This window comes from Manacus candei, unplaced genomic scaffold, assembly GCF_025592945.1.
Source record: "Manacus candei isolate 608988 ecotype Guabito, Panama unplaced genomic scaffold, ASM2559294v1 h1tg000017l, whole genome shotgun sequence".
Lineage (NCBI taxonomy): Eukaryota > Metazoa > Chordata > Aves > Passeriformes > Pipridae > Manacus > Manacus candei.
In genome coordinates this window covers 32,798,733-32,822,596 of record NW_026138065.1, presented here as the reverse complement: position 1 = coordinate 32,822,596, position 23,864 = coordinate 32,798,733, and the positions used below count along the sequence as shown (strand labels likewise).

The 23,864-nt window shown below is 38.2% G+C and overlaps 1 protein-coding gene across 19 annotated transcripts in view; it reads left to right on the top strand.

Moving 5' to 3' along the window:
* EHBP1 (EH domain binding protein 1) overlaps positions 1-23,864 on the top strand; it is a 212,190-nt gene that overhangs the window by 124,327 nt on the left and 63,999 nt on the right. For 18 of the 19 annotated variants that reach the window (XM_051783616.1, XM_051783615.1, XM_051783623.1 and 15 more), the window contains 4 exons: positions 5,715-5,893; positions 6,523-6,571; positions 12,609-13,523; positions 15,435-15,578. In XM_051783616.1, coding sequence (XP_051639576.1) covers positions 5,715-5,893; positions 6,523-6,571; positions 12,609-13,523; positions 15,435-15,578 — 1,287 coding nt within the window. The remainder of the gene's footprint in view (positions 1-5,714; positions 5,894-6,522; positions 6,572-12,608; positions 13,524-15,434; positions 15,579-23,864) is intronic. The other variant, XM_051783631.1, reaches the window with a different exon arrangement.

The following is a 23,864-nucleotide window of genomic DNA, read 5'->3' as shown; positions in this document are numbered from 1 at the left end:
GGTGCTGTTCTTCTCTACTAAGAACATCCACAGGGGGAGGTAGTTGCCTTGAAATAAATAGTCTGTCTTGCTCTTAATTGAATGCCATGAGCAGACACGCTTGTCTCCTGTTGCCCAAGTGAGGCAATTGTCCAGTAGTCCATGTGTTGTGGCTTTTGGTTATGAAGGTTTAGAGTTTAGTTCTGAATACTTGGGTTCTTTTATCCTTTTAATCCCCAACAATGAAAACCAAACCAAAACCCAAAAAAGACTCTGCTAAGAAAATGTTACTTCATTACTAGACAAAGTAAAAGGCAAAAGGAGGCTACCAGATAATTACAAAAATTACAAAATGAAGTACTTAACAGTAGCCTTTGTTATTGCAGTCTCTCCCATCTTTGTGCACTGGATGCCTGTAGGTTATAAGCACGTGCACACTTCAGTTGTATGACCACATACCATCATTTTCTACCAGACCACTTCCTCAGTGCTCAGAGTAAAAGCAACCAGAGGCAGTTATCTGCAGGGCTGCTTTCCTTTCTTTTGCCAGGCATAGTTTGGAAAAGCTCTTTCCAGACTCCTGGCCATCAAAATATGTAACAGACAACTGACAACCCTTTAGTTTGACCTACTTGACCAACAACTAACTTGAGGTGTGTCCCAAGGATTTCACCTTCCTCTTCCCCTTGCGAGGTTCGAACGTGAGAGCATCATGTCAGCTCAGGCAGATGTCTAAATGTTAAGGTTATGATTGAATATGGACTGGTTTGGTTGTGCCAATATGAAACCTGTAAAAAGATAAGCAATTAAAAGCTTATGCCTAAGGGTTTTAAGATAAAAGCTTATATTTTATTGCCTATCCGTATTAGCTGTAGGCACAGTCAGAAGAGTGAGGAAGGCAAAGTTTTAAGATGTATGGTGCTGATGAAACCTGGAGGTTACCTAAATACTTGTTATTAATCATATATAGGAAATAAATTCATTGAATCTGTAACTTGTGCCTAGCAGCTGGATTTTCATATCTCCTTCATTTTTAGGGACAGTAGGAACTAGAGATGTTTTATGCAGCCACACACCGTGCCATGCAAATAGAGAGCACAAAGTTAAAGAATGTACTCCTAAGTTGATGCATTTGTCTTTCAGAGTAACAGGACAGCAGAACTCCTAACATTTCTTTCTAGGAAATGTGTATTTTCTAATACGTGGGTGGTCTTCCCTTACTAGAAGCAAAGAGCAATGCCACTTGTATTTTGTTGTGTCACTGAAGCCATCATAGTGTTATTATGACGTGCTACCATAAAAAAATAACTAACTAGCCTACATAAAGGACATCTCACCACAGCTCAGGGTTATCAGGATGTTTTTTTCCATTTTTGGAATAAAACTGAAAGCAATTTTATTCTATCTTTGCACTCTTCCCATGTTGTATTTGATATTTGACTTAGGCCTAGACTGTTCCACAGCCCATAGCAAACAAAACTGAATGCACGTTGGACATGTGCAGACCTTGCCAAAGGCATAAATTGTATTAAATGAGGCATATTCAATTTCTAATACTCCCAGGTTCCTATGGGTGGAGTCCTGTGTTGTTGAAACGATAAAATTCTTGGGTATCATCTTGATGATACAAAATTATCCATTTGACTGAAATGTATTTGGTGTCTTGGTTTTGTTGCACCTCTTTTTACTGCTTTTCAGACTGATCAGTTCGTTTGAGTTTCCTAAACTTTTTCTGTATCTGTCCACACACTGTACATTTTCATTCGCCTACTTGTGCCTTACTTTCATTTACCTTATCTTGCATTTTAAAGGTTTCACCATTTTTAGTGAGCCTAGATGGCACTGTGGTTTTGATGGGGTAAGGGAAAGTCCCTTTTGTTTTGCTCGGTAAAATAAGTAAGAGACCAGTGTCTGTACTTCCTTCTTGAGGAAAAAGACTTGTTTGTTCATTGTTTAGAGATCTTCCCTATTCTGACTTCCAGATCTATCTCAATCTCATCTTCCTCTCCTCCTGCAGTTAATTACCAATCCTGGGTTGTTTCCAACCTTTCCTCTTTTCCAACCTTTCCTTTCCTCTTTGGGGAGTTGTGTTCATTAATAAAAAACTCAAACCACGTAAGTCTTCCACCTAGATTACATACGTTTTTTTCCTTACTTCTCTCAGCATCTTTCTTTCCAGCCTTTGACACTGCCCCCTGCTTTCTTTAAACTCCTCTACCCCCAAGCAACCTGTCTATGAGCTGTTGAATTGCTCAGACTGAGCCCCTACAGTCTTCATTCTGGCTGTTCACAGTGTCTCATATGAGGTCTCTGTCCATAGCCCCATGTTCCCATCAGAATTTCAGTCTTGATTTTCTCCTCCTGGGTGTTGTCCTGTGTGTCAGAGATGCAGCTCAACCCTCTCTCTCTGAACCATCAGTGTGCCTGGTGCTGCGTTCTCGAGAGCAGCAAAACAACTATTTAAATATTTTCAAATGTAGGGATGCAGCCTAATATTTAAAGCTATTGTCCTCTTGTTAACACAGAGTAGTGGTCTGATGGGATAATCTCCCAAGAGGAAAAATGCATAAAACATATTAACTGAGCTTCCAGAACATGTAAAAGAAGAATAGAGACTTCAATGCTTTCGTTGAGTGCGAAACAAAGATATCCTGAAGCTGGTGCTGACTCCAGCTGATAAGTCCATCCACATGATGCTATATTTAGATCTGAGCTGAGCATGTGAGGGACCAGCTCTGGAACCTCTGCACTTCTGCACGGTTATTCCACAGCTGGATAAAAGGCGGTTGCATTAGATTCGGTAACCTGTTGATCAGTGAGCAGATCTAGCAATCTGGTGTGGGTATCTCATGCTTTTTGGGACCATTTCCAACCAAGTTCTCAGGGCCTTTGGGGTTTGAACTCAAACAGGCAAGTCATGACTGCCGTGTTGTTTGGAAGAATTGTGTGGTCAGTGCTTGAAAGAATGATATAAGAGAAGGCTTATTAAATTTTCATTCATCTGATTAGTTCCTGCTGATCTTGTAGGGCAAATATATACTAGAAATAGGCACTTGGTAGTAATTGTGCTTGTACCAAAACAGTAACTAATATGTATAACATACGAGTATCGAAAGAAAATCTTTTTCATAATTAAGTTTCACCAAAAAAAAATAAAAAAAATTCAAAACTAACATTTGTTAACGCCTCTGAAGGTATGTCAAGTGCTCGCACACAGTTCTGCCTTTACTCATGTATTTCCCTTGTGTCTTAAATTGAATGCATTTGTCACAGATTAAATAACAAAAGCTTTGGCTCAGGTGGTGATTAGGAGCATAACATTGTTCTAATATTAACTTCACCTTTATCCAAAAAAACTTGGACTACTAAGTATGGAAAGAAAACCTAATGTAACTTCTACTTTATCAGCTAAGAGAAGAGAAAATTGTGTAAGTACATTATGCACATCCTAAATCTTGAATATTCTGGATAAAATACTTTTAGAAAATGTAACATTAATGAAAACACAAACAGGGAAAATTTTTAAATAAAAATTTTTAAATAAAATGTGAAATTCTGCTAAATTTATTGTTTTAATAGCTTTGGATTTCCTTTTGTAAAACATGGTTTTGAATTCAGATATGTCTTCAGTTTGTTAGATGAGTAATTAAGGCATTTCCATGATAATATTGCCTCAGGTGATTTCAGAGTTAACCTGAAAGCATTTAGGTGGTGACTGAAACATTTAAAATTTTCATAGAGAATTTCAGCAGCAAGTATTAAGACTTTATAGTTAACATTTAATATCTCTGTGATGCTCTATGATTTGAAGAAGTAACTTTTTGCTTTTAAAATTTGTTAAAATACCATCTTTCCACAATTTGATAGAGTTATTTTAATTATTGTCTCTCTCAGTAGTGTTATTTCCATAAATATAATTTGTAATAGCAAATATATTTTAAGTAACATAGTACCTTAAATATCAGATCAGTGGTTAGTTACTGGGTTTTGCTTCCAGTTGTAAAAAAAACAAGAGAAAAACATCACCTTAGTTACTTCACTCTGAATCTGGAGTAATTGTCTGACAGCTCCTATGCAAAATTTGTTTATCTGATTAGATCTTGTACATGGTAAAGAAAGTTCATCATTTATTGCTGCTTTTCCTTCCCTATTTTGCATATCCCTGTTAAGCCCTTAATTCAGTATATTTAGAGATATTTGTCTCATTGTTAATGGATTTGTTCATGCTGATTTGAATTGTTGACAAGATTAAAAAAAAAAAGCACTTTTTAACAAGTTATTTTGCACATACAATGTGGTATTAAAAAAAAATCTCAGCAAGGTATACATTTTGCGCTTTCTAAATGAGTTAGCAGTGCTTGTATGTGATGAGGAGGTAGTATGTTTATAAAACAGCCTTTTATGGCTGATTGTGACAGTAAATGAAAAATTACTTCCCTGGTTCTGTGTGGGTTTTTTTTCCCCAGAAGCAGTGAAAACAAATCAGCAGCTAATTGCTGAGCACTGACAGGCTTCAGTCAAGGGGGGGCATCGTAGGTCTTTCACAAATAGACAATAACAAGTAAATCCGTTTGACCGTAAACTTAAGTGGCTGTGATACAGTAAATTACTTGCTCTATTTATCTTAATTTGGGGACTCTCCACCTCTAAGGTGCGTCAACAGCTTGTTTGTTGTGTGTATATGCTTTTAATTATATTACATTTAAAAAAACAAGTGATCTGAGTTCTTTCACTACAGTTCGGATTTAGGATTTGTGTCAGTCACATTTTGTCTTTTTGATTAGCCCTAAGAAGTTTTTGAAGTGATAATATTTTTCCAGAGAAATAAGTGTGTGTGAGAGTCTTGAAAACATCAGCTGCAGTCAGTAAGTTCTCTGCTGAATTTGTGGAACAGTGGATGGTCTGACAAACGCCAGATGCCTGAAATATTCTGTTTTAATTCTTGGCTTATGCCCACAAAAAATGTTACTAAGAGGGTCAAAATAACCTATTTTTAAATGGTTGTTGGTAGCTAATGATTCTTGTTAAAAACCACCCTCTGATAAGAATTTACATCTGAAATTCCTTTTCGACTTAGAAAAGCTAAAACCCAGGAGAGGAAACTCTTTGTGTATGGTTGGAAGTGGCTGTTTAGAAACACCATGCCATAATTACCTTTGTGCAATCTCACACTTACATAGAAAGAGAGCCCAAAACTGCACCCTGGAACCTGTTGGAGAGCGATACACCGGTCTTGTGTCGCGACTTTGATCCCCCCCGATGCAATGATGGATTGCAGCTCGTGACAAACTCTGCCCCAGCTCTGCCTGGCCCTTTGATCCAGTCCCAGTGTTATCTTCATTAAAAAGTGAAAGGGCTTGTGGGGATGCTTTTCCATTTTGGGAAATGTTTTCAAGGCTGAGTGTCACGGAGTGTGCGGGACTGTGCCGTAAGTGTTTCAGCACGGTATTTCCACTGGTACGATTCTTGGCCTCTTCTCCTGTGTAGATCTGGAATCCTGTATATCTGCATCCTTTGGAGACAAGTGCCTAGGGCAACAACTGTAGATAATAACTCACGATTTGTGTCTTTTGCAAGTTACAGTCATTGTAAACTGACAGCTGTGAAGGACCTAAACTCACATCAAAGGATACAGATCATCTGGTTAGGTCAATTAATGTTAATTCTCATCTTCCATTAAATTCTTTTATCGTCTTCTCTCTTTTTCTTTTCTTTTCTTTTTTTTTTTTCTCCAGCCAAGCCCGATACCAAGTCCTGTTTTGGGGAGAAAGCCAAACGCTAGTCAGTCATTGCTCGTGTGGTGCAAGGAAGTTACAAAAAACTATAGAGGAGTGAAAATCACCAACTTTACTACGTCGTGGAGGAATGGTTTATCCTTTTGTGCAATATTACATCACTTTAGACCAGACCTAATGTAAGTTGTATACTCTTTGCCTGCACAGCCTAACTCTCATAGAAATACAGAACAGTTAAGTTTATGTAAAAATCAAATTGTGTTCATTTCAGATGTTGAATTCTTTTCACCCTTTCCTTTCAAGCAGGGAACCATCCTTTCTAAGAAACCAGATTTATGAATGTTCAAACTTTGTGACCTCTGTGTTCTCCCTTGTTGCATAAACAATTATTTCTCCCCTCTCTGTGATTTGTTTTTCTTCTTCTTAATCTTATACAAAGAACTGACTTCAGGATGATTATGAGAATTGCGCCAGTGTTGAAATGAGATGAGAGGAATAAGCTCTTTGTACGCTGACAAGGACGGATTACCTCCTGGTAAATTTGGTTGTCAAGGCCGGCCTCTAGTCCCTGCCTTAACTTCTTTTTTAGATGGAAAGCTTCAGGCAATGAAACATGTAATCGGTGTTTATTTATTTATTTATTTATTCCTTTAATTTTCCACACTATTAGTTTTGTTGATTGAATTGCTGTGAAATTGCTAGTTACTATATGATATTATTGTATGTCAAATTTTTAGATTTAGTTTGTTTTAAAACTGCTGCTTTTATCAAATACTGTACATACCCACTGTGCCATTTTCCCCCTCAGTGACTACAAGTCCCTGAATCCTCAAGATATTAAAGAGAACAACAAAAAGGTAAGAACTGCCAGGAGAAAAAAAAAAAAAAAAAAAAGACATAGCCTCAGTTTTGACTTCACTGCAGGTTTTTATTAATTTTGGGAAATGCAGTTGTTTTGTAAGGTCATAACTGCAGCTCACAGAAGGTATTCGGCCTCCCGTGGTTCAAATCGGATGCTTTATTGACTCGAGTTTGTCATGGTTTTAACATTCACAACAAGTTCAAGGCCGGCATTAGAGTTTAATGTTTGTGCGGCCTACATTAACTGTGAAAGCAGGGGAAAGGCCTGGCCAGCCTTCTGTGAGCGCTCATGATTTTTCCTGTCAGCTGCGTAATTAAAAACAAATTTAGAAACACGTACCTGTGATTGGACTGTTGTACACGAGGCTTCTCTTGCTGTTACTTTACCAGGGCTCCGGGAATTGGGCACGGTTGATGTTGCTTGGTGATTTTTATGTTTTTAAAGATGAAATATTACACCTACTCTCATGCATGCTGCACCATGAGTGAAGGGTAAAAATGTTGAGACAATACTTTGCAAATAAAGTGAAATATTAGGAAAATACTTTATAGCCTTGTGCTGGGCAGCTGTTTTAAACCACTCGTTGTGGGTGCAAAGATCTAAAAAGTTTCTCTGGAAGAAGCAGGAATTCAGTTTGGGAATCACCAGAAGACTTTTTATTTCTGCTCACTATTTTAGGCATGCTACAAACTTCAGTTGGGCCCTAGGGACATGTTTAGAAATTAAAATTTTCATGTGAGTCACTGATAATGAAATTGTTCCTTAAGATGATCTGAAAATTGTTTTTAAGTATCTGCCTTCTTAATGCTGGGATTTTGTTTTTCTATTGCTTTAAAAAGCACTAAATTTAACAAGGATTAAGGTATAAAAATATACTTTGAATAAATTAATCAGGTTCAATGTAGTAAACATATCTACAGTCTAATATGATTTAGTTATGTGGAATTTCTGAAAATGCTTTATTAAAATTCATTTGTGTTTGTATTTTAATGTGTCTACACATTTATGTGTTAGCCAGGGAGTTACTTGTCTTTAATTTAGTACTTATGTATTATAAATAATGAAATATCTCTAAGCTGCTGCTATATAATGAGTCTTTTGGCTGTTGATTTTTTTTTTTCATAATAATATGAGGACTTAAGATGACCTAATGTGACATCACATTATTTTCTGTGACCATATGTTTTTGTACTTCAAGTTTTGTTGAGCATCTGGGCTAATTAAGCCGGATTATAAAAAAGAAAGAATAGATTATTAATTAAAAACGTTAGCAGTATGATCAGTCATCTTTTCTTTATGAAACTGTGATGGCAAACAGTGAACTTTTCAGCCTCTCTTTCTAACAGGATATAGTTCCCAGAATTGAAGAAATAATGATTGTTGTTATTGTGCAGTTTTTTTCTTTCATCACTTTGGCAGCCTTTGCCTGACAGCCACACTGAGTATCTCAGTTGCTTCCTGCAGATTTATTTCCTGGTCTCACACAGTTCTGCCAGATAACCCCGTGTGCCCTTGGTTGGAGTGAATGCAACACTGCCAACAATGGCTGCCTAGAAATTCCGTGCAGATATGTAACACATTTGACAATGATTCCTCCTAACCAATTAAAATAACATCTTTGGATGAATAGGATGATTTTCTTTGTCTGAAGCAGCTCTTTTTTTTTTTTTTTTAATGTTTCTTTCCCTGCTGCTCCCTCTCCAGAAGGAAAACCATAGATTAAAGGTTAACCCGTAAAAGTATATCTTTTAGAAGTGCATGACCTTGTTTGTATTTTAATTTTAAAAAAGGAAGATATCTTAAGAGACAACTATTTCAGTGCAAATACAGAGTATAATTACACATGGAAATGCACTGTTACAAAAGGCACATCATCAGAGATTCTTTATAACACACACCAACCACTTGCCAGTTTGGTGCTGCCACTGATGCTGAATAAAAAAGGGTATTTACCTGTGACATCTGATCTTGGCCAATATGTCAGTGTGTTACAGAGTTGGGAAATGATTGTAATACTGCCTGTCGTGCCTGTGCTGATGGATCCCAATTGATGTCTGTCAATCAGTTTGTCAGTAAATTAGGAAAAAAAAGAAAAAAACTTCATTGGGAGATAGGTAAATGGGCTTAGTGTCCTGAATAGACATACATAAAAAAATCCCAAACAGCTACTACATTGGCATCAATCCTAATTGGAAGATATTTTTGGTGCACGTTGCAAATTCAAATTTCTGTCAGGAACAAAAGAGAAACCAGGATTATCTTTGAGAAAATCAGAAACATTACAGAGATACTTTCCCTGATGGTCCAAAGAGTTGTGCTTCTACTTAAATCTCAGATATCCATGTAGCCTTCCCAGTAACATAAACCAGCTAATTTGATTTAATATGTCCGCTTGATTATTATTAAATAATAATGAAATTAAAAATAATGGGAAATATATTAAAATTAAGCATACTGGCAGTATAGTCCCTTATCAAAAATAGAATTTTTTCATATTGCTAATAACATGTCCTGCACTTTAAAAATTTAAGCTACTAAACAACACTTGGCTGGAGCTTTGAGGGGATGAAGGGATGAGAAGTAGGAGGGCACAACAGTATGATTCTAATAATGAATTTCTGGTTTTAATTATTGTTTGGAGAAGCTTGTTTCGAGTGATTATTGTGTGGGAATAGTAATGTATATTTTGGATGTTCGATTGGCACTTTCAATTTTTATGGTGCCTTTTTCCTCCCAGTTTTTGGCCATTTCTAATAAATTCCTCAATACATTTGAACTTAAATTATTGTCGTAATAAAATATTCAATTTTTAAAAGGAATCCTTTTAAATTCTACATTTAAACAGAAGAATTCAGAATTACAGGGATACTATTGAGTCAAATGGAAAAAATTCCTTACCTTTAATCTGGAATCATGCTTTTATAACAGGTGTTCATACTTCTAGGGTTTGATTCCACAAAATCATAAGCACATATCTAATTGCATGTGGGTGAGGTGCTTGTTGGCCTCAGTGAGATCATGAAGGAGCAGAGTTAAACGTGCAGATAAATAAGCATTTGCAAAATCAAGGCTGAGTTATGCCTCTGTTTAACAAAAAGAATTTGACTCGGGAAATTTACTCTGTTAATACCATGTTACAAAGTAGTTAGAAACACGAGGCATTTATACCTATGCTGGAATATCAAGAAGCTCCCAGCTTTTCTAGTAGTGAAGGAGAACCCATCACAAACAGTTGTATGGACATGTCCAGAACACACAATTGCTATTTCTAGAGCTAATGTCTGTAAAACACTGGCCTGCCAACCTACTTAGCTACTGTACTTTAAAAGGAGAGAAGCAAAAATGTGTATCATCCAGAATGGGAAATGAGAGGAGATAGGAAATAACTATCTGGCATCAGCGGGAAATAACTGTGTTTAATCCCAAGCATCACTGGAAGAACTGAGCAGGCAGCAAAAAGTGATTGCATCTTTTGCTGCAATATTTGCAGCAAAATATCAATATGGATATTGAGAATATCCATCACTCCAAGTTCAGTCCTGCTGTAGTGTTACTTCTTAGCAAGTACCTTTCCTGACAACCCTGAAACACTGTCCCCACCTTCATTTTATTGACCCTGAGAGATACTCATAGGATTTAGTTTTATTAGCATACAGCTAAGAAATGAAGAGTATAAAAAGAGTTCAGGTAAAATGACATCTATGGGCTCTGGCTGCCCTGGACTGCCGTGCCTGTCCTTAGGTCCTTTCATTCTTAAGATGGTAGCTCCCACTACCTGCAGTGTGGGGTGACAAGTTATTTATGCCACTGAATCAGCAATGACCCACTTAAGCAAACAACAAATCCTGGTGTTACCTTTAGTCCACAGACAGCACAGCTGGCTTGCTGTTCTTTCGTGCCCAGCCTGCTTTCTGCTGTCATATGAGCATTCATCATTCCTGGTACCTGCCATGGCTTAGGCTGCCAACCCAAATCCATGCCCTGCTCTCCTTTATCTTGGCATTCTCTGTGCTCCTCATGTCTATTCAGTTCCACCTGTCTTGTCTCCCTCTCCTCCATAACCAGCCTGGTCCTGCTCCTCCAGCTCTGTTTCCCAAGCCCAGGTAAGTGGCAGCTGTCCCTCTTCTGCCATCCAAGTTCTTTCCATTCCCTCCCACCTATCGCTTTGCTGCTGTTCTGCTCCGTCTGGAGTTCGTTATCAGCAAATACATGTCATGTTTGCTGCTCCTATATCTAAGCACAGCTCTGTGTTTATAAATGGCATAAAAATCTCTCATAATAAACCTTCACAAGAAATGATACCACACTGAAGACCAGCATTGATTTTAGGCCAAATCGTTTTGCATGGAGAGAGCCAGAAGACCTTAAAAATAAATTATTCAGACCATTTCTATGTGTAGATAACTTCTGTGAATCATTTATTGTAGTGATACAAAAACTGCTTCACCTACAATGCTTTGGCAAGTTATACCTGAGCATGAGGGGAAGCATGCAGAATTTCAGGAAGATAAATTCCAGCTTTTGGTAGCAGAGTTTGAAAAGTGTCTGAAACAAAAACTGTTCGACCCTTGCACAGGGAATGACATTGCAAGGGGAAGGAGAGAGCCTCCTTTTCTCAGAGCAAGCAAAATAACTGGATCTGCTGAGACCTGGCCAGCCCATCCCCACATTCTCTCTCACCACTGAACATTTACTATTATGAAAGCCAAGAGGATAAAAAAAATCATAATTGATTTATCTTTTTTTTTTAAATATCCTTCTAAAACTAAAGAAATTAAGGAAAAAGTGTAAAACTGGAGTTGAGTTGAAGCCAGTCATATGTGTTATTGTTTCCTTGTAAGAGGACAGTTTTCTCATCCATGTCTTAAATTTAGCATCTGCTTTTATTCAAAATAGGGTAGGAACAACTGTGAACATTGTAAGCCCCTTCAGAAGATGGTGAAAAGGAGCTGCAGGATTCCTGGGGGAGGAGAAGCCCACATGCTTTAACCGAGTGCATCTATGCTAACAGGAGGCCTTTTAAAGGCTTCCTTGAAACACAATATTGTCTTCCAAGGTTAATCCAGGATAGTAATAATTAATTGTAAATTGAGAAACGGCCTTAATTCTTCAAAACTAGAAAAACCTGATGCACCAAGCCCACTCACTTAAAGGGCCAGCTGTAAGAAGACAATGTGGCCTCACAAAGTGGGAGGCTTGCAACTGTTTAGCTTTTAGAAATGAAAGTGAAATGGGAATGATTTTCACTGTCTCTTTCTTACAAATTTATAATCAACAACGTTTTTAAAATACATTTGTTTGATGGATTAATGTGATTTATGCGTAGTGTCAAGTAATCTCTGGTGTTCTTTTTGGCTGTCTGGACATAGTTTTTCATCAACAGAAATCACTGCAATTACATAACAAGTAGAAGGCAGAAGGTTGATCATCAGTGATAAAGCTCAAGATGGATTAGTGTTGTGTTTCTTATATCTTTGTTCCTTATCTTAAAAAGCCATCCTGAGTTGCTTTTTTTTTTTCTGGTCCAACTCTTAGACATTTTTGTTTGCTTGTTTCCTGCTACTTGAGTGAGAACCATTTAAGATATTGGCAGGTTTTCTTAGTGCAAAAAAAAGGGCTTTTAAGTTGCAGTTTCACAAATAGCTATTTTCTCATAGAAGTGTAATAATTTTGAGTAACCAAAGATTTTAGTATTGTATGGTATCAAAATGTGTTAAAAATATATTTTAAAATGCCACTTGAATGTCTTTGCTGGTTATATTCTCTCAGTTTTCTTTGCTGTGAAGATTTATAGAAGATATATAGAAACCATCAGGAAAAATCGATGAGTTGGATGGTGCAACAGAAAATAGTAACGATTCTAATGAAGCCAGAAGAATAATAAGTAATAGAACTGAAGCCGTGTTCTACCTGTAATACCGAATGTGTTTTAGGCTTGCTTATTTTGGCTGAAACTTCCACTTGCATTCTTGAAATGTTATGATATGTAAGAAACTGCCACACTGTAACATTTATTTTGTCTGTTTTTAAAGGCATACGACGGGTTTGCCAGTTTAGGAATATCACGATTGCTGGAACCTTCTGACATGGTTTTGTTGGCGATACCCGACAAACTGACTGTTATGACCTATCTCTATCAGATAAGGGCCCATTTCTGTGGCCAGGAATTGAACGTGGTTCAGATAGAGGAGAACAGTAGTAAAAGCACATACAAAGTGGGTAACTATGAAACGGACACAAACAGTTCTGTCGACCAGGAAAAGTTCTACGCAGAGCTGAATGACCTGAACCGGGAGCCCGAACTGCAGCCGCCGGACGGTGGCTTGGCAGACTTTGCTTCTCAGGATGACTCCGTGTTTGTAAATGACAGTGGTGTTGGAGAATCTGAGAGTGAGCATCAGACTCCTGATGACCATTTAAGCCCGAGCACAGCTTCCCCTTCTTCTCGCAGGACTCGAAGTGACACAGATCCACAGAAATCCCAGCAGAGCTCTGGAAGGACTTCTGCGTCTGAAGAAATTGGGAAGTGTAGCAGTACAGACACAACACAAGTGCAGCCTACATTGGGAAGGAAAAAATTGCTGATAACTGACACTTTAGAATTCAGTGACTTAGCACATGTCAGTGATCAAAAAGAGGATATGTCTCCCACAGTTGCTTGTGAAGATAACAACAAGAAGAGACACCAGAGTTTAGACAGTACTACTGGTTTCTCAGAACAAGAAAAGCTGGGATGTATTGGATCCACAGAGAGCACAAGAGCAGATCCTGGTTCACCTGTCACAAAACCGAGTTTATCTCCAACTTCTAAGCCTGGATACTCCTATAATATGGATACAGATCTTACAAAGAAACCACATGCTTCTCCAAGGCAAACAGAATCTGATTCTGACAGTGATGCCAGAACAGCTTTAAGTCATGCAGATCAAACTGCAAAAACAGCCCAGGTAAGAAACTTATGCCTGTGAGTTAGGATGGAGATGCCGTTCAAGTTGTTTCTCTGCGTTCATAATTTACACCTTATCTTCAGTATGAATAGTGAGGTGAGCAGTGTATTTTTATTGTTGGGCAGTAAGTATTTTGCCTAAAAAGTAGGTGGTGCTGAAAAACAATCATCACATGAAAAAATAATTTATACAAATTGTCCCACTATTAATCTTTCCAGTCTCTCTCCAATTAAAGGGAGTTGTGTTCTTGACTATCTGGAAGATGGCTCCAGAACTTTTGCCGCTGACTGTGGCAACACGTTTCTTCTAAGTGTTGCATACTGAAGCAAAAACCGGAAAAAGACATTAGTTCAATAAAAAATGTCAAATTTTGAGTACCTTAAAATTTACCAAAGATATTTCAAAATCTTGTTTGAGAAACCACACAGCCTTGTGACCATAGCCACAGTGGTGAGGTAGAAACTCCAGACTATTAAACTGTGCGGTCCACTGAGTGGCCTAAAGCATGTTACTTCACCACAGTATCATTTTCCTTTCTATGATGATAAAAAAATATGCCCACCTACCTTGCAGATTTATTGTGAGGGTGAAAGTTGAATATTACATACATATACTGAGTGTTATCAATAAATCATATAATCACAAAAATATGTAAAACATGTTATCAACTCTTATCTACAAAAATACCAAAGCAGGCCTATAATTTTACCTCTGTGAAGAGCTTTATTGACTTTTGGCTTGGTTTGGCTTTGTGCCAATCTTTTGGTAGTGTGATTGCTTCAAATATTTTTATGGTTTTGTTCTGAGTAAGCGCCATAAAGATTCATTGTATCGCAAGAGAAACAGTCCATAGATGGGTACTAATAGCCAAATATTAGTTCCATAGCTAGCTAATTTCTTTAATCAGTGAAGTCTCATGAAGTTTCTCTTCGTCGTCATCATCATCATCATCATCTTTGTTTACTGGATGAGAAAGGAACAGCTTGGCCCATATAGAATAAAAAAGCAGGAGGAGACAAAATTTCTTCTCTGTGAAGATTTTCATGGGCAAGGGTATAACAGGCCAAGAAAAAGCAAGAGTTGACTTCAAAGGAAGCTCTTTGTTGTTAATCATTGGTGCATTTGCACATGGTAATAAAATATCAGATGTGAGGCTCACTCTTAACCTTGAACTCAGTTGTAGTTTGGAGTCAACCCACGTGGTTGTTGCAGAAGCACAACAAGCAACACCTGTCCCAGCTCTGGCTCCTGTAAAGGCCTAGAGATGCATTTTCCCAGTCTTCACAGTTGACCTTGACTAAGAAGTCAGCCCTTGGGAGTGTATATGTCTGGGAGCTGCTCGTGTTCTCATGTTGCCAATGCAGAACCGCCTTTTGTTGTTTCTACTCTGCAGATACAGTCAACCCTGTGTATGAAGAAGAGACATTCTTCTAGATATTCATAAATTAAGTAGAAGCAGATATATTTGCAGGTTTTTTTGCCTTGTACCCAGCCTCTTTGTGTTCTGTTTAAGTTGTGAATGAGTGATACCCATATAAGTAGCCAACAAAGCATTGTATTTGCATACATATTAAAGTAAACAAGTAAACACATAGCATGTTTGACATAGCTTCTATGAAGCCAACTGGTTTTGTTTCACAGTTGCAGTTTAAAGGCATTAAATGCTGATAGAAATTAAGTTTTAAGGGGAAGGGAGAGAACTCCTATTTACATTATAAAGGCCTAAGACTTTTTTTACTTTTTGATCATCTTTTCATTTCTATAGAACGCTCTGTCACCTCATGAAAATGTAATTCATGTGACTCCTGACCTTTATAGTATACATAGGAAGGCCACTGGCTATTAACTAGTGTGTAAACGTTCAGTACCCTGAGGCTGCCTTGCTGTTAATTATATTTCTTTATTTTTAAGCAACGTATGTTGTCAAGACAGGAAGAACTTAAAGAACGAGCAAGAGTTCTGCTTGAGCAAGCAAGAAGAGATGCAGCATTAAAGGCAGGGAATAAGCAACTAAGCAATACGCTCATCCCAGCCCGCAATAAGCAGCTGAACGATGTAAGAAATACTGGCCAGTCTTGCAGTTTACAGAGTTAAAATTCATTGTTTGTGCTTTTTTTTGGGGGGGGGAGGGTGAGGCATGTCCTTGCAGAATATTTCTTCTCCGCGTTGAATTGCTCCGATGTGTTGTGTGTCTTTCACTTTTAAAGCCTGTTTCTCCCCATGTTATGGCCAACAGAAAGGCGCCTCTGACTTCCCTGAAAGCAGAAGTCTGGGAGCACCTTCTTTGATTGGCACTGCTGTTCTTAATGGGATGAAAACCCAAAGTTACTTGTTAAATGATAGTGAAGTAATTTGTGCTATTTATGATTAATTCTCTTTTTTTTCGGTTAATGTAAATGGTTTCCCTGAGCCTCTGATTGTCAGCCCCTTGCTGCTTTATGAGTGTTGTTTCAGTGAATGAAGCTGCTTGTGTCAGTCTTGTAAAAGAGTTAGTTGATGGAACAATTCCTTTTTATCACCAAAGTTGATTATGCTGGTGAGATGGGAAAGTGGAGCTGGGGAATGAGCTCCAGTGTTGAAGCAGCTATGGTTGCATCTCCAGTGGCCTCCGTGGTGACCTGGAAGGATCCATACTCTCTGGAGATTAAAGCTAATTAATTTTTATGCAAACCTTTGCAATGCTGGTTTTGTGATTCTAACTATTGTGCATTAGAGACTGTACTGGCAACTGAGAATGCAAATGTAACTGAAAAATAATGAGAGAGGGAGACTTGAATCTTTACAGATTCCCATCTTTCAGAGCTGAGTCCTGAGGGGCGAATTCTGGTCTTTACACAAGTGAGATCATGCAGTCAAAAAATGAAAGACAATGATTTACATGTCTCATTTCATTTTCTTAACTCTCTTGGATCCATGCTGGACTATTTTTTAACTTAAAAATTGTTTTCCCCAGTCTGATACTCCATTTTACTTTGAAATATATTTGTATGTGCAGACAAGTATTGTTTGTATAATGATGTTTAAACAATTTTTTGCTTATTTGGTATTTTAAGTTTTTCCTAGAGAAGTATATTTTTGTGTAAGTTTCACTTTGGATTTTTTTTTAAATTAGCTTTTCATAAAGAAAATTACACTAGAAGAGAGCTACTGTAGGCAATAACTCAGGCAGAAACAACTGTAAGTTGCCTAACAATTTTTATTACAAGCTCCTATTTTCATAGGTTTTACAACTTTGATAGTATTTCATTGTTTGAGCTGAAATTTTCACCATCAGCTCCTCTGCCTCAGAGTAATATTTTTTAATTTTTTTTTTACTTAAAATGTGTTCAGCTGTTTCTCTCTATTAGGTTGGATAAAGCATTGTTTTATCCGTGTTAAAAATTCATAAAATTTGGGAAGAAGGTTCCATCCCCTTGAAACATCTGTTCAAAACTATCAAAGTTGTGTTAATAGCACAACCTTGTCAGAGAGCCTTGAAGTTCAGAAAAGTTCATGCCAGTAAAAGTTGTCTGTATGAACACAACCCAGAAAGAGCATCTTTTACTGGTGCTCTCCTGAGGATGGAGGCCCATTCTGATGCAAATTGTAGTGTTGGAAAGCAAACTTTCTCTTTCAGAGTCAAACTCCTGTTAATGAAATCCAAGCAGGAGTAAAAGAAGCTACCCCACTGGCACACAGAGAAGACATGCCCTGGATAGATTGGAGGAGGTAGATGGCAATGAGAAATTAGACAGAAATGAAGACTCTGTCTAGGCCATGAAAACCGGCTGAAGGGTAGGAGATAGTGACAGGGTTTTCAGCGTGAGAGTCAGGACTGTGTAGGTTCAGGCAGCCAGGTTACCCATGGGTCCTTATTTCGTTTGTTACAGAAGCTGAAAAGTTAAATGGAAGCCTGCAGGAAAAGGAAGGGGCAGTCTTTTAGGGCAGCTTGGCAGAGCCAAGGTTTCTTGCTGCCTCTGTCAGAAGCTCAAGGAGAACTGTGCTGGCACAAATCATAGAATCACAGAATCAGCCAGGTTGGATAGGACCTCTGAGATATCAAATACAACCCTTGATCCAACACTGCCGTGGTTACTAGACCATGGCACTAAGTGCCACATCCAGTCTCATCTTAAAAACCTCCAGGGATGGAGAATCCACCACCTCCCTGGGCAGCCCATTCCAATGCCTGATAACCCCCTCTGTAAAGAATTTCTTCCTAACATCCAACCTAAACCTTCCCTGGCAGAGCTTAAGTCCATACCCTCTTGTCTTACTGAGAGCTGCCTGGGAGAAGAGACCAACCCCCACCTGGCTCCAACCTCCTGTCAGGGAGTTGTAGAGGGTGATGAGGTCTCCCCTGAGCCTCCTCTTCTCCAGGCTGAACAACCCCAGCTCCCTCAGCCTCTCCTCATAGGACTTGTGCTCAAGTCCCTTCACCAGCCTTGTTGCTCTTCTCTGGACCTGCTCCCCCTGGGCACTCTAAGCAAACTGTAATGGGCACTCTTGAGTTGATTGTCACGTAAGAATGACAAAAGCTCCTCAGCTCAGACGTGTGTTGTGGACATGTGATTTGGAAACTCTTAGATATGAGTATAGACTGCCAAAGAAATGCTCTGGAATAAATCGATAATTTTGTGTTCAGAGAAAAGTTTCGTAGTGTATTTTAAAAAAATATATAGGGCAGATAGTGAATGATGAGGGTAGAGTGAGCTACTGAACAGCTGTTTATTGCTGAACATTGTCAGTCATGGCTACCGAAAAAGACAAGTATCCTGTAGGGAAAAAAATGTATGAGTTATGCAGTTAAAGACTATGCAGTGAGAACCGATGCAAGGTTGTACAGCTACTGTAATTTCAACATTTTCTAACTTTTGAGTGCTTGACCTACCAAGCTCAACATTCCCCTAATGCATTTTAGTGGGAGACATGAATTGTGAAAGAGGAGTGTCTTTAATGGAGGCTGGTACAGTGTTTATATTTCATATATAAAGCTCTATATAGCATGAATATGTTATACATATGTTATATACATACCCATACATGTGTATTTTCTGAATGAGGTTACATGTGTGCATCTACATATATAGGTATAAGATAAAATACATTGATTTCTGTTTTACTTTAACGTATTTGATCTTCACAGAGATGAAGCCTTTCCATTTGATGTAGTTGTGGCAGTTTTCTACAGGTCATTCCTCATTTGATTGTTAACATTTAGTACAGACTTATTTCTATTCATGGCTTTTTGGTCATTAAGGTTAATAATAAGGACTTTGATTCAAAGCAGTGTTGTATGTGTCAGTGTGCTGTACTGTATAGTAGTGTGTTATCCAAATGAGAGTTATGATAATGAGAATCACCATTTAGTAGTGGAAATTGGACTGGGCTCATTTTTGGGATGGATTGAGATACAAAAGGAAATGGTTTAAAACAGGAAGATCTAATTTTAAATAAGAAAACTTTGAAGAGATAGCCCAGAGGCAATACTTTTGAAAGTAACTCTTGAAGTTTGCAATTGCACCTTTTTTGATACCTTCACAAAAAGAACTTTAAGCATCCCAGTCTTTCAGCGTGTGTTTCTGAACGTCGGTCACCCCAGCTAAGCAAAGCCTGCAGTCTCATTAGTAACTTCTTGAAAAATCTCGTCTCACAGGCCTTGCTTCACATTTGTCATGTGAGAGCCGTGAATTGCTGTTTTCTCGGTAACCAAGTGAGAACAGCATAAAATACAACGTGTGGGGTTGTACAGTGTGCACGGTGAGCACGGGCTGTATCGCCGCTCAAGCCCAACCAGGGAGGAAATTTCCAAGTATGTTCCAAGGCCATAAATATAAGTTACTTGGTATGTGCTCACCTGATGTGTTTTGGTAAAACTCCATTTTGAAAAAAGTGTTCCTGTTTCCCCTTTAAACTTAGAGCAAACACCTTAGACCTTCTTCTGCCTAAGCCTTACCCTTTCTCTAGTAGAACCAATATTCTCTTCTCTTCTCTTCTCTTCTCTTCTCTTCTCTTCTCTTCTCTTCTCTTCTCTTCTCTTCTCTTCTCTTCTCTTCTCTTCTCTTCTCTTCTCTTCTCTTCTCTTCTCTTCTCTTCTCTTCTCTTCTCTTCTCTTCTCTTCTCTTCTCTTCTCTTCTCTTTCTCTTTCTCTTTCTCTTTCTCTTCTCCTTTTTTTTTTCTAATCTTTGTTGTCTCTTCTTTGACCACCAACTAGCCTGTCATAAAGTACTGGCTGTTTTCCTGTGACATGTTCATTCTCTGGCCATTTACCCCTCTTTTCTTAAGTCTTCTTTCTTGCTGTAATGTGCTTCTATCTTTTCACATTTGTGCTCTGTGTCAATGTTATTACTTGTCTTACTTTCCTTTTAACTCAGAAATTAATGAACCTCTGGGAACAAAATATTAAGGCACTGAGTTTGCTGTCATACCTGATAACTCAATCTTTTTTTCCTCTGAGTCGTGTTATACATTGCATCTCAAACTGTATCCTCTTTCCCTTCTTTAGTTTGTATCTTCTTGTTCCTTCCTCTCCCTCACACTGTCTTTCAGCTGTCTGCTCTGGCCATGTCAGCTCTCCTTTTAAATTTTTCTTTCTTAATACCCTCTGTCTTTACTCTTTCTTCCCTTAGACATCTTCCCTATGTGCCTTCTGCCCCATTGTCTTCCATTCTTGTTCAATCCACTTGATTTAGTCCCATCCTTCTCTGCTTGCTTCCTCTATTTGTATTTTTATTAGCCCCAATTCTTCCCTACTTAAAGCATGGGAGACATAACATTTCACTGTTATGTCTGTTTATTTGGTGCTTCTCAGAAGCCTTCGATCTGCAAGCTGTATGCATGCAGACTGGATGTGGAGGTATGTAGGCAGGTATTTGAAGTCCAAGAAGAGACTACATTGATCAGAGCCTCCTTGAAATCACGCGCGTGGCTTGGGAGGATCATAGCTGTGTCATTAAAATTGATGCAGCCCTTTGGAGACTGGAAGAATTAGCTTAAGAGCTCTGTGAACAGAGTTACTGATCCCCTCATGGATCCCTTTCTCTATGGTAGATTTATAAACAGCTCAGCCTTTCTTGATGTATGTGTGCATGTGGTGACTCTTTTACGACATGCTTCTGTCATTTGCAATCTGGTATAGCAGCTGTAATCACTTAGCTTTTAACCAGGAGAGCCTTTTTATTAGCTTACTCATTTTTATTTAACTCGCCTTTTCTCATGGTGAATATCACAGGGCTAGAAGGGACATATCTGCTCCCAGCAGATGCTTTAAAATATCAACCTGTAGTGATGGTTGTTAGCAGCGGCAGCTTGGCTGGAATGTGATGTTGGAAAGGTGAGGAGGCTGAAGCTGGTCTGTGCAACCTAACTGGCAAAGTGGCAGGCTAGAGGGGACTATGAGTGGGAAATATTCAGAAGTCATTGGCCTAAAAGGCCTTTCCAACAGGGAACCCTCATCTGCAGAACCTGGAGTGGAATCCGTAATTCCTGAATCTCAGCATAACTCTGCTGTCAGCAAATATCTGCAAAGGCCACTGGCAAAATGTTGGTCTTCTTTGCCTTTAGTGACTGGTCCACATAAAGAATGGAAATTTACTGCAGCTGTCATTTACTCTGTAAACTCAAATGGCTATGGTTATGGAGTCAGCATGATTACAGAGAATGGAATTAGGAGTTAAGAAATGCACAGGCAACTTTAATTAACCGCCTTTGTGTATATGCATTATGATGTAGTCTTTAATTATGTGATCACATACTGTTTTCCCCAAAGCAATTGTGTCTCATTTACCTCAGAGGATAGAGGTGATGCAGAAGTCTGTTTGTCCAGAGGACCTCTGTACTTCTGATTGCAGAAATTGGAAGGTGTGCGACAAATGAAGCAGGGATTGTGAGGAGCAAAAAGATGAGGTCATGGTTAAGGTGCTTGAAAGAATTAAATGTACTGCTGCTGCCTTTATCTGAGTTCCTAATCAGAGCTGCTAAGTCTTTTGAACCAAACTTCCTCCAAGTGGTCACTATTTGTGTATCCTTCCTTTCTGTATTGCTTTGAGGTGAAAGTTTGATTTGCAGATATATTGAGCATCCAGGTCTGTCAGGGAAATCAATTAGAGCTGTGCTTGAGACATATAAAGGGCTGTATAAAGCTTAGTATACGAAAAGAAACAAACAGGTAATAGGCTTCCCAGAGCAAGCACCCAATGATAGATCCTTTCAGCTGGATCTCTCCATCTCAGTTCTCATCCGAAGAACAGGGTAATAAGGCTTCCACGGCATGGTGTGAGAAGGGAATGTGATTAAAGCTTTTGAGGCCCCTAAATACCATAGTGGTGGGCACTGTAGAAAGAAATGAAAAGGAGAAATTAATAATTCTGTCTTCAGAGCAAGATTTGAATGCTACATATGGCACATATGGATGCCACATATGGATGGGCCTATGTATTGAACAGCAAAAATAAACCCAAGTATTGAACACCACTGGGCAGAGCTCAGATCTGGGCTGAAGACCAGGAGATAGTTAAAGTAAAGGGTGGTGTTACAAAAAGACTGTTTTAAAGGATACAGAGCAGAATGAAAATTAAGATTGTGCCCACTGGTTTTATTTCTGGCATCTCCTAAATCCTGTGTCAAATTCTTTTAACTTGTTTATGTAACGTAGACAGCTTTAGCAAGGAATGCAGTATCATGTGGAGTTCATGAACAATAGTGCTCATCTGGTAAAGGATGTATTTTTCTCCCTAATGGGGCCACAGATATTTTCTGAAGTTATTTGGGTTTTACATGAGCCAAGGATTCCTCCTTGGTGAATTTAGGTGCAGGACTTGGCCACTTATATGGATTTGGCCAAAAATTTTGCATATTTAGGATATAGCATAGATTCTGGGATGCAAGAGTTCAATAGCATGATACCCAGAGGGAATCACTCTGTCTTTTGCCTTTTGTGAAATAGGAAAATAGTAATTCTTCCTTCACAGAAGCATCCGAGGATAACTAGGCTAAAAATTGTGAGGGACTCCATATGGACAATAAGTATTTAAAACCAGATTAATATAAACTGAAGGGGGAGTGGTTCAGAGTAATCCTCATGCTGCTGTTGTGCTTAAATGCAACTGTTGCTAACCTGCTTTCTGTACAGAGAAAGATTTCAGTTTGGTTATCGCTGCTACCATTATTTTATATTTATTCAAGTTGAATGACAGCAATAGCTGCCTCAGTATATATATATATATTTAAAAAACAAAGGGTTGGAAGAGCAGCAGGGACTATATTCAGCTTTTTCAGTAAAATTTGCACATACAAAGTACTTCACTGAAAAGCTGTTTCCTCCAAACACGCGAACACTGTCTGTGTGCAGAGGGCAGAGGAGCGGGCTGTGGCATGAGATTGTTTCTCGTTGCTCAGAATATTGCTTTTTATTACTCCCTTGCTCAAAGGACTTGTTGCAACTGTATCTAATTCATATTTAATAAGTTCTTTCTACTTCAGGTGTCAATCGGTTGTGCCCATTGCTTTTCGTTTTCGTAAATATTTGAGTGCAAAATGATAACATTTTTTTGCATGCACTAGACCAGTGGAAATGGAAGTTCTCTTTAGAAAGGCTTCAGAAAGTGACAGAATCTGAAAGGATATGAGTCTCTATGCTCTTACTTTAATTTTGGCTGCATACATTTGTGCAGATATGGAATATGCCAGCTGCATTAAAATAAAAACAAAGCATTCTTTTAAATGCTCAGAAATAAAGGTTTAATAAATGGTCCCATTTATTGATCATGTCCTGCAATAATCTGCTGCCCCTCTGAACTAATAAGCTCCAAAGTGCTTGGTTCAAATAAGTGACCAAAAAGTAAACTCTAGCCAGTATGAACAGAAGTGGTACAGAAAGCAAATTAACAGTAGACAACAAAAATAGAATATTTTAATTTGATTGAAAGATGCCTGAAACTCAAGATGGCAATGCAAGTATTCTTTCCACCAATTATTTTAACAGGTTCTTGAAAAACAGTGCAAAATATCTTCATTAAGTAATTTTTTTTTCTCTGTGAAATCAGAATCCCTGTTTCTGCTGTGTTAGGAAAGGCATCGAGCTCATGAGTGGATTTTTTTTGTAGTCTCCTCAATTGGAAAATAAATATCTGTGATTGAGGTGATGATGTTAATTCATTTAAGGAAAAACTCCCAAGTTATTTGTATCTTGTTTTTCTTTAAAAAAATATATTAAAAATCTGATCTTTATTAATTAAACTTCTAACATTAATTTATTGAGGTGTAGGACTTTGCAGATGGCAACCTTGGTCTTTTAATATTAATTGGAAAATATCGATTGAGAAAAGACTAGTCTGTCATGATGATAATTGCAACCAGATTTAG